The sequence below is a fragment of the Barbus barbus genome (genome assembly GCF_936440315.1).
Source record: "Barbus barbus genome assembly, chromosome: 15".
In the NCBI taxonomy this organism is placed as follows: Eukaryota; Metazoa; Chordata; class Actinopteri; order Cypriniformes; family Cyprinidae; genus Barbus; species Barbus barbus.
The window spans coordinates 10941021-10952393 of record NC_136743.1 but is presented as its reverse complement, the minus strand read 5'-3'; the positions used below and the strand labels follow the sequence as shown (position 1 = coordinate 10952393).

The following is an 11373-nucleotide window of genomic DNA, read 5'->3' as shown; positions in this document are numbered from 1 at the left end:
GAAGACAGAATTCATAGCAAAAACATTTAAAGGGATTTTGTATTTAAAAACCAATATTTGTTAGTATAAAAAAAATGGGGTCAGTATTTTTTTATGAAGTTAAGCTTGAAGTCTTTGTTTCACCAAGTCTGCTTTTATTTGCTCATTTTTATTATTATTATTTATTAAATAAATATTTATAAAGTATAAAGTGTTTTTTATTTATTTTGATTTTTTTAAAGTAATTTATAGCATACCTATGATGGTAAAGCTGAATTTTCTACAGCAATTACTCCAGTCTTAAGTGTCTAACAGCTTTTCTGCTTAGTGCTTTTGTGGAAAGCGTGATACATTTTTTTCTGGATTCTTTGATCAATAGAAAGTTCAAAAGAACAGCACTCATTTGAAATAGATTTTTCCAAACAATGTAAATGTTTTACTGTTAGTTTTTATCAATTTGATGCATGCTTTCTTAATGCAGCTATTAATTTCTTTAAAAAATCTTACTGACCCCAAACTTCTGAATGGTGTAGTGTACAGAGCCACTGCTTTACCATCTTTAACTTACACTTCAATTTGTAGCCTGTTCTTTCACTTTTACACCTTAAAGCGCTGAAGACATTTGGGAGTGCCAAGCAGGGCTGGGACTGCATTATCTCTGTGTATTGTGTTAAACTACTTGAAGGACCAGTTTAAGATGTTGTTAAACAAATAGCTGTTTCATGCATCTCATTTGCACTGCAGTTCACCAAATGTAAAGAATTTCACTCTCAGCATGATGAAGCTTCCCTCTGAGTTTTCAGCCATAATAAGCAGCACACTTAACTAACGAATGAGAGAGTCACTCCCCCTGGGGAGAGTTGTGCGTTTGTTTGCTTCACAGGATCATGACGAAACCTGAAGACTGAGAGGTGGCACCTCCTCCAATACAAGAACCTTTGAACACCATGACACTTTGCTGTTTGTCTTTATTGCTCTCTTCTCCTCCCTTCTTTCAATTACTAATAACATCCTCCCCCACTTCTGTTCACTTTTTCCCCTTCTCTTTCTCTCTTATTAGCTTGTTCAGACTGATGACCAACAGATTATCTCTATTACAGACAAAGAAGCAAACATAGTTTTACAAGAAACTCCACTGCTTTTTAACCAGTTTTGATATCTGCATTATGCCTCCCTGAAGCTGCAGTGAGATGATAAAAACAGTTCACAGGCTCCATCAATCCTGCTGAACATACAGCGGCCAGATATAAGCAGCTTAAGGAATGGAGGAATGTACTGGCACCTGCTTGTCCTGGGAAAACCACAGTGATTTTTGTGAAAGAGGCGACCTACAGGATTACAGCAAGAATTTCAATTTCACAGTCTTTTGCCCTGAGCTTGAACCCGCAGGCAGGCTAGCAAAGTCTAAACGGTGATGGTAAAAGCTCTTCTGAAAAATAGATCTGTTCCAGGTCCTACTTGTGTTGGATTAATCATTTTAATAATATTTAACTGAGTTCTGCTTCAGCAATGAGGAAATTGTGTGTGGAAATAATTAGCATTGGCTGCTGGATTGTGGAATAATACTGCAAGGAAGTTGAATAGGAGCAGTTGGAAGAGTCTTGGTACCTGCTTATTAGGTAAGTGAAGATCCAGAGGACAAAGGTGGACTGAAATGAATCCCCACCCATAGTCTTACGTTGGGGCAGGGCTTGCGTTGAGACAGACAGATATAAACTGCTGCCTGTCAAACCTGTTGTCATTTCTCCAGACAAGTTTAGCTGCCTACTTTGTATTTAGAGATCGCTTGCATTCTGCTCACCTGCCAAAATGATGGAAGAAGTGTCTATTGCTGTGGCCTATGATGCCCATATTATTGACCAGATGTCAGAGGAGGAGATCCTGGCTAGTCTAGTAGTGGAGACTCTACCAAAGCAAGTGGTAAGTTCAGCAGCCTTTGACCTCATGTTTGCTGGATGCTGGAATTTTTAAGGCGTAGCACGATAGCATGTTTTGACTCAAATGTCTTTACAACAATGTTGAAATATTAGTGCATTTGCGATCATTTACTTTTTGCGATCCTTTACGGCTTGGTGCTAACGAACATATATTATATATAATATTATAATAAATACATGTTGTACAAAATAAAATTATTTTTGGAATTTATTCCAAAAATTTCATGAATTTATTCATTTACATTATATATATATATATATATATATATATATATATATATATATATACACACACTGTATATGTGTGTGTGTGTGTGTGTGTGTGTGTGTGTGTGTGTGTGTGTGTGTGTGTGCGTGTGTGTGTGTGTGTGTGTGTGTGTGTGTGTGTGAAATAAATTATCTACATTGTTATTTTATCATATTTTCATTTAGATATTTTATATATACACACACACACATATACATAAATGCATACATATAGATGTATATAATAGGTTAATGTAATTACATTTAAAAATTAAATATTACATATTATAATATTGTCATAAATACTGTATAAATTCAGATATTCTATTGTAATATATATAATTAGTGTATTTAAACAGAAATTAATAAAAAATAATCAAAATTTCAAGAAATAAAGCTCACATCAATCCTGCAATTATTATTGTATAATATATTATTCTTTTCATGCCTTTAAGAGTTTGCACACCTGAAATGTTCCAAAGTGTCTTTGAATCTTCTTTTTGAACAGGTTCCCTCTAAAAAGCCAAAATTAAGAGACAACCAGGTGCAGCCAGAAGACCCGCTCGACAGGTACGAGGTAAGATATCACACCCTGGCGAAAACAAAAAGATTCAGTCCTCCTCCACAACACAAGTCTTTCAACATTTACGCTTTGTGAAAATTGCATAATCATGCATTGGGTTTTAGATCTGTGGAATGAAAGAATACTTTCTCTTTCCAGAGAGAAAACCGTAAGCTTCAGGAGACCAGCTTGCGCCTGGAGCAGGAGAATGATGGCCTTGCACAAAAACTCGTCACCAGCAAGATTGCATTGAGGAACGCTCTAGATCAGGTCTGTCAAATTATTACGAGCCATGGATGTCATACGCAACAGGCCAGTTTCATTTTCTGTTTGATTTGCTGTGTATGTTTAGATACATCTGCTGTGATTTTCAGACCGAGGACCAGGTGGATGAATTGACCAAAGAGCTTTTGAAAACCAAACAGCTTCTGATGATTACAGAGGAGGAGAAAAAGGGAAAGGAGGAGGAGGCTTCACAGGTAAGCTTTAACGTCACTGATGTTCACAATAAAGTGTTTGGACAATCTCTGGCCTTGTGTAAAGTATTGATGTCTTCAACAGCTGAAAGAGATGTTTAGGAAAGAGCTGGACAAAGCAGAAGCAGATATTAAGAGATCAAACAACATCATTGCTGACTATAAGCAGGTAAACATTCAATTAGAACTCCACACATTCAATAAACATTATTGCATTTGATGCTAACATTCAGCCCAATTTCTTGCATCTTTTAGATTTGCTCTCAACTGAACGCTAAGCTTGAAAACCAGAAAGCTCAAGCAGACAAAGATCTGGCAGTTATCAAGGTAAGAAAGAGACTGACCTCAAAGCACCTTGATCTTAACCATTAGTCTTACTTTAATGGCATGATATTTAGTGAAACTGTACATGATACTTTTTCAGAGCAAGATGCTGGAGTGTGGGCAGTGCAGACACATCTTTAGTATTGATGGATCGGTTCAGCTGTGCTCTGAAAATGAAGATACCAGTGCTCAGGATGAAGTGAAGACCTCTCTCAGAGAACAGGTCCAAGAGTTAGAGAGAGAGCTGGCCCAGACCAAGCTACAAATGGTGGAGTCCAAATGCAAGATACAGGTAACGCAAAAGAGTCTTTTTGTTATTATTAACACTTCTAAATCTGGAAGTATTTCTTAATTAACCAAGAAAATGAATATTAGAAGTTTTCTTGTTTAACATTGGAGGAAACTTCTTTTATCCATTACATAAAATGTAAAAATAATTAACTGTATAAATATAATACACTTTACAGTAAGGTTAAATTTTGGGGCGATACCTTTTCAAAAGGTACACATTTGTACATTATTTACCCTTAAAGAGTGCACATATGTACCTTAAAGGTATGTACTGTATCAGTACCTAAAATGTTAACTTTCTAAAAGGTACAGCAACAGTGATAGCTTTTTTACTGTTTTTCTGAGAGTGAACAATGAGCCATAGTAAATTTATTAACATTAACATAGATAAATGCTGTTAAAAATAAGGGTGCAGTAAGCAATTTCTGGGATATGCTGTTGATATTTGAAATAACCAAAACAAACATGCTCCCACACAAAAGGATCACACCCCAATGATAGCTCCGCCCCTAAATTCACAAACATGCTACATGCAACAGGCACCTCCTCTATTATGATTGGATACTCCCCTTATTGTTGATTGGCTAGAAGTGTTTTTGGTGCTTGGTCTGATCCACTTTCAGCAGCGTTTCTCAGAAATCGCTTACTGTACCTTTAATGAATCGAAGCTTATTATGTGTTATTAATGTGTCTTATCAATGACTTTAGATGTATACTACAAATTGAATTTAACTTTTTCATCATTTGTCTGTCATCTTGATTTCCCAAGGAGTTGGAACACCAAAATGCAGTTCTGATGACTGAACTTCAGGCTGCTAAAAACACATGGCTCAGAAAAACGCTGGGCTCTTTCAGGATAGCTGCCAGCGGCCATCAGAACTCATCTCAAACAGATCCTGCCTGGAGCCCCGCTCATAACCCCCACTCCAGCTGGGTCACCAGAAGGCTCTCCTGGGCCCATCGAGAGGGGAGAGCAGCCAAAGTATGAAAAGGTTTAGCATACTGGAGGAGAAGAAAAGTATTTAATGAGAGCACTCCTGAAATGCGTCTCACAAATGATGAGAATTCCCTCAAACAAGCGGACATTATAGATCCGTATGGTTGCAAACACTGGGAATGAGAGGATTCTCAAAGAATGGGTGACAGCAGGAAGCAATATCTGCCCCTCTAGAGATGAGTGCAACAGATCAGTTGCTCTTAAGGCAATCTCACATGAAGACTACATGAATTTTTTGTATCACTGCGTTCAAGCATAATGTATTACAAAAATCATCACTATAATAAGTGTTTTGCCAGTTAACCTACAAATTGTGCTTGATGTGGCAACATCTAAGTGAACTAGTTCACCAAATCCACCTAACTCGGTTACATCAATAAAAATATTTTTGAGGGTTAGATAAGGTACAAAATTTAAGGTAATAATTTAAGGTATAGTTGTCTTCTAATGCTTTTATGGTCCACTGTTGGTACTGAACAATGTAAATGCATTTCTTTCATTATCTTTTCCAACAAATAAACTTAATGAAGTAATGACAATTTCAATATAACTGCAATAGGGCCTTTATTTTAATTCAGAACCATTAATTGTTCACTCAAACTGACAATAAAGCTTTGAATATTAGCCATCTGGTTACATGTCTTGGATCACAAATGGTTTGCATGTTCAGAGCAGAGCAACAGAAGAAATCAACGGACCTCGTAACAGATAAACAGAGATGAACATCACCTAAAACAATGTAAATGTAAACACGGAGAAACGATGCTAATATATACATTCATAACCTTTAGGTCAGACAGGGAAATAAGGCTAAGCTCTACTCTTCTGCATTGTAAAGATCATCAAAAAAGCCCTCAGCGGCTCTGAGCATTTGAACCACAGCATTTAGAAGCAGGATGTCAGATTGAGAGTCTATTTCCAGTTCTTGGCAGTAGTTTTTCACTGGAACCACTGCAGACAGAGAAACTCCAAGTTGAGTGCTAACCTCCTGCATCTGTCACAAAATAGTTAATCAGAAATGCTCAAGAACAATATGTGAATCAAAATAGTACATAATATTGACCAAGTCATATATTAATTTGTACCATTTTGTTGATGTAGTGGCTCTGGTAGACATTTTTCAGGTCTTCCGCCACTAAGGGGCAGGCCTCATCCACCTTAGTCAGCAAAACCATCTGAGGAATACCTGAAGTACAGAACAACACCTTACTGTATATGTTATCAAATCCCAGAGATTGCTATCCTGTGGGTGATGTAGCCATAGTGGTTAAATATTTATGCTAGTAGTACACTCAAACCCCACAAGAGGTGCTCTTGAGCAAGGGACTTAAATCTAAAAATTAAAAATCTTTACTTATGCCATTCCAAACCTGTAAGCAGTTCTTTCTTCTGCTGAACACAAAAGAAGATTTTTTGAAGAATGTTGATAACCAAACCTTTTTGTTGTAATTGTTGTCTACAGTGGAAGACAATGGGAGTTGAATTTTTCAAAATATCTTTGTTTGCGTTCCACAGAAAAAAGAAAGTCAAACAGGTATGGAATGACATAAGGGTGACTAAATGATGACAGAATTTTGGGTGGACTATCCCTTTAACTTCAGGTTGCCCTGTAATAAGTGTCCAGTAAATTGAATTTCCATAATTTAATTCATACAATACACTCATGTCACTTTATCAATTTACTTAATTCAAATCTGCTTAATTACTGTTAATCCTTTACCCAGCTGGTTGGTTTTCCTTCGAAAAACTGCAAACTTGTTGATCATTTTGTCAGAGAGGAGCTTGACTTTGCAGGTGTCAATCACATACACCACACAGTGAATCCTGTCCTTCAAGCCAGGAGATTTATTGAAATGAGGGGAGTCAGGCTGTATGGCCATCGATGGGTTAAACTGAGAAAGAAACATGTAGAATATCTTTAAATCACTAAGACGTGAGACAGAAAATATTTAATTAAAAATGCAATTCATTACAATAAATGTAAAGCCCATGAATTTTTTATTCCTGTAATTAGCTAGTAAAACATCTGCCAGACCTATTACTGATTACGATCACCCTTTACCTAAAGTTCTCACCTGATACCTGTCTTGAATGTGACCCTTCAAAATGCTGGCAAAATCATCTACATCCAGACCAGTGTTCACACCCTCCTCCAGACCCATCGAGTCACACAAAGAGAAGGGAACATGGCTGACACCGCTGCATGGCTTGATGTAGTAGGTACGAAACTACATGCCACAAACATATGCCAATTATTTTCATGTACATACAGAAACTTTGTATAACTAATACTTTGCACAATATTTAACTCCGAAAAATGTCAGAGGAGGAAAAATCATGTCTACCTGAGTAGTCAAACTGGTGCCAGCAGTGCCAGAGTTGGCCTGGCTGCTCACATAACCCTTGAACACAGAGTTGATGGAGTTGAAGAAGCTTGATTTCCCAGCACCAACAGGACCCACCAGAAGAAGCCGAGCCTGTTTGACTGAGCTAACAGAAGGCTTCCAGCCAGAGATCGTGCTTAAAAGCACCTTCCTTCTCCTAAAAACATTACCATTGTCAAATTTTGCATTTCTAGGAAAACAGTAAGTCAGAAGCATTTTTTTTTAAATAAATGAAAACAGACTAAAGTAACATCTGTACTATTACAGAAGACAGTGAATTTAGTTTGCTTTACTCACTCAGAGTCCCACTGCACATTTCTCCATGGTTTCTCCATGAGTCCTCCACAATCTGGTGAGAATCCAAACCAGAGCACAAGTTATTTACACAACCATTTTCTTGCTCTCAGCAATTATCTGAAAAGTAGCACAAAATAATACAAACCTTCCACTCTGTACACCTCACATTCTGTCAGCTGTAAGTCATTTCCATGCATCTTCTGTGGATCAAATTGGTATGTTCCTGGATTACTGTAGACGGTGACTGTGTTATTGTACAGAAATACCAAAGAGGCAAAGTTTGGACCACTGTCAGTGAAAGCATACTGCGGATTTCCACTGAGCACACGCAGAGGATCTTCTTTCATTTCTTTGTCATTAAAGCTGAAGAGAAAAGCTTTGTCATCCACTACATTTTGGTTGGTTTGACGAAAATCCTTGCTAGCGAAAGCTCCAAAAACATATCCAGACTTGTTGTAAGCTACAATAACAGTTGGTCCCTGCATATTACACTTTTGGTGAAATGCAGTGGCATTATAGCCATGCACACTGGCTTTGAACAGCAGGCTGAGGTTGGCATGGCTGAACAATGAGCAGAGCTTCTTCCTCTGCCATTTATTCAAGCTGGATGTCACTGTGCTCATAATGATCTGTAAACAAACATTCAATAAACTATTTTTAAAGCATGCTGTTATGACAAAATAGAAAGAAAATGTCATTTTAAAAATATGTAGGCTACTACACAAACAGGAAAGTACAACGTATAGATTATTCCCTCCAAACAAGTTTATGTGAAAGAATTAAAATAGTCACATTAATATAACCATGCAAAATAAATGTGTTGATTTAAATCAGCTCACCTTAGTACAAGACTTCGGATTCGACTGCTTTCTTTCGCTCAGTCGGGACCCCGAAACAGATGAATGTCATTTGACCAGAAACGAAACTTACGTCCTACGTCATAAAAAATAAAACGTAATTTGAGTGGCGGCGCAGGATCGCTTGTGCCAGGTTACAGTGTAATCGTTTCTAGATTAAATATACTGATTTACTTAATATATCCACACTCATACAGTGCATGTGACACTTCGTTGTATCCCAATTTCCAAATGTTTTATCGTGACCCTTGAATGCCTGACTTCTTCACAACATTTGGGCGTAAACCCCGCCCTGCAGTCGATCTCATTGATCAACTCTCACCTGTCAAGACATGTGCAAACTATGCTGGGAATGGGATATCGGCATTAATAAATGACGCTAAGAAAATTGCATCTAAAATATAATATTAATGTTCAACCAACAACATTTTATTTTAGTGATGTCAAATCACATACCCTTCAACCAGTAAAATAAAAAGTTATTAGCCATGTGCTTCACATTTTTGGTAACTGTTACATAGATATATATACTGACAGTATAGATATCTATGGCCCTGTTATACGGGGGTGCTTGAGGTGCTAAGCACCCTCAAACGAAATCAAAAACACCCTCGGTTAAAGCTGTAATAATAATGGCATTTTATTGCAGATTTGGCAAACTATCCAGCGTGTTATGCGCTCTGGAGATCGGTTTCTATTTCAACGTGTTTTTGCAGCATTAAGCATTGTATCCAATCACAGACATATCTGTTGATTTCTTGAACCTAACCGCAAATCAGAGGCGTTTAAGATAGAATCCACCATGTTCCGTACACTTTTCGCTATTCGCCGCACAACAGCGACCATTCCGACGTTGTCGAGAGACAGACAAGCATGTTTGTGTGATCCTTCTCTGGGGGAATACCCATTATACAGTCCACACTTTGATTGATGTCTTTAGGACCAATAGTTTTTGAGAAAAGTGGGGAAAAGTACCACCTCCGCCAGTGTACGGAAAATGGTAAGGCTTAACGGTGTTCCGTACAGGCTTATAATGATGTTCCGTACAGCGCGCATAACTTGATTTCATCGGCGAAAATTTACATTTAACTGCTCAACTGTGAGCTGTTTATTTATTTTAAATGATGAAAACATCATTAAAATTCATAAAAAAAGATGAGTACCTTTTTATTTGTTTAAAATGTAAGTTAATTGCTGCTTTAATAAAGGACCATGCGAGTTAGGCATGATTGTGTCATGATATTAATTATGGCATGTGAGTTAAGCATCAACCATGTGAAACATTAGTGAATAACATTTCCATATCTCTGAAGACAAGGGCAAACAATTTGCACTGATTTTAAAATTAAAAAAAGATTAACCAATGTGAAAACTTCTAAACATAATGATCAAGATGCGTGTGAGAGTGGCGCTAAGTGGTCATCATCCGCAATCGACGTTTAAAAATTAAAATTTCAAAACATTTATTCAATAAAAGGGAACATTTAACCATTTGTGATAACATGATATTCATTTCGTACAGACTTTAGTACTGTGAGAAACATAAATTAAATAGAAATGTACATTTTCGCTGCTCTAGTTGTCTCCCTCCCAAGCTGCAGTTTTGAAGTGCAACTTGCCCACCACCGTCCATTTTCAAGCGCAGTGGGCGCACCTAGCAAACTTACTCAAATCTCACTGAAACAAACCGCGGGTGGGTCTCTGTCTTGATTGGAGGTGAAAGATGGAAAAATGACGATTACACAGATATATAGTTTATGTACGACCTGGAAGTATTTATTCAGCAATCGGCGCTAAAACGGCATCTGTACGGAACATCGTTTTGTACGGAACATGGTTAGTCTACGTTACCGCTTAAATTTGAGTTTTTGTTCAGGTGTTTATGTTCCGTACGAATAATCTCATTAAGTGTAAGACGCGATGTAAATAAGAGCTCCACTGTGCAGCATAGAGAACTTCGTAAATTATAACAAAAGTTTGTGAGATCGCGATGAACTAAAATGAACGACACCCTTTTAGTGATTTTAAGGGAGCCTATAGTCTGTGTGCATGTTTATGTGGTTTATGAGGACACACATTTGTATAATGACATGGGTATGACAGAGGTATTACAATATGAAGGTGGTTTATGAGGACACTGCCCATGTCCCCGTAATTCAAAAGGCTTAAAAAACATACTAAATGGTGTTTTTTTGAAAATGTAAAAATGCACAAAGTTTCCTGTGAGGGGTAAGTTTAGGTGTAGGGCAATAGCACACACAGTTTGTTAAGTATAAAAACCATTACGCCTATGGAGAGTCCCATAAACCACAAAAACCAACATGTGTGTGTGTGTGTGTGTGTGTGTGTGTGACTCGTGCTGGCAAATGAGTCGGTAATGAGCAATTTTTCAAAAATTTATTTTTATTTTCACATTCTCCATTAAAATACCTTCAAAATGATATATGGTTTGTTGGAATCGGACAAAAAATGACTGAGCAAATGATGAGTTTTAAGGCGAAAGAGTCAGCAGAGTTGACTGAGAAATATCGAGTTTAAGTTTTCTGAAGATTCCAAAGCAAAATCATCAAGCAACGTTGCATATTTTCCTCCCGTTCTTTTCTTTACAATAACTACTATATTACATTTATGCATTTAGCGGACGCTTTTATCCAAAGCGACTTACATTGCATTCATGTTACAGTTTTTACATTTTATCAGCTCTTGCTTTCCCTGGGAATCGAACCCATGACCTTGGCGTTGCTAGCGCCATGCTCTACTATTTGAGCTACAGGAAAGCTGTATTATTTTTTATATGGCTATTTTTATAATTATAAAAAAATTATTATCCCTTAAAAAAAGGTCAAAGGTCAGGTGAAGAAAACAAATTTTGGAAAATTATTTTACTCCTAAATATATGTAAAATATAAAGTCATTATTATTTTTTAAGCTGTAAATTCACAATTACTCCTATAGAGGGTTAAATTCAGTCCAGATATCATGGGAGGATTCCATCACGGAAAACACTATGAAATCTGAACCTA

The 11373-nt window shown here is 37.1% G+C and overlaps 2 protein-coding genes across 3 annotated transcripts; one reads left to right on the top strand and one right to left on the bottom strand.

Moving 5' to 3' along the window:
• Window positions 1–1720: 1720 nt before the first annotated feature.
• Window positions 1721–5435, top strand: LOC306881857 (rab GTPase-activating protein 1-like). The gene is made up of 8 exons (XM_079436193.1): window positions 1721–1899; window positions 2671–2739; window positions 2884–2994; window positions 3099–3203; window positions 3286–3369; window positions 3456–3527; window positions 3625–3816; window positions 4585–5435. The coding sequence occupies exons 1-8, from the start codon at window positions 1789–1791 to the stop codon at window positions 4801–4803; spliced, it is 963 nt and encodes a 320-aa protein (XP_079292319.1). The 5' UTR covers window positions 1721–1788; the 3' UTR covers window positions 4804–5435.
• Window positions 5355–9233, bottom strand: LOC306881852 (interferon-induced protein 44-like). 2 transcript variants are annotated; one of them, XM_079436183.1, is made up of 9 exons: window positions 9164–9233; window positions 8333–8426; window positions 7639–8122; window positions 7494–7545; window positions 7158–7353; window positions 6888–7040; window positions 6533–6704; window positions 5898–5998; window positions 5355–5806 (listed from the first exon to the last, which is right to left on the bottom strand). In XM_079436183.1, exons 3-9 carry the CDS (start codon window positions 8114–8116, stop codon window positions 5630–5632), a joined length of 1329 nt encoding a protein of 442 aa, XP_079292309.1. In that variant the 5' UTR covers window positions 8117–8122; window positions 8333–8426; window positions 9164–9233; the 3' UTR covers window positions 5355–5629. The 2 variants fall into 2 exon arrangements, with proteins under 2 accessions (XP_079292309.1, XP_079292308.1); XM_079436182.1 differs by having other exon boundaries at window positions 8333–9233.
• Window positions 9234–11373: the final 2140 nt, after the last annotated feature.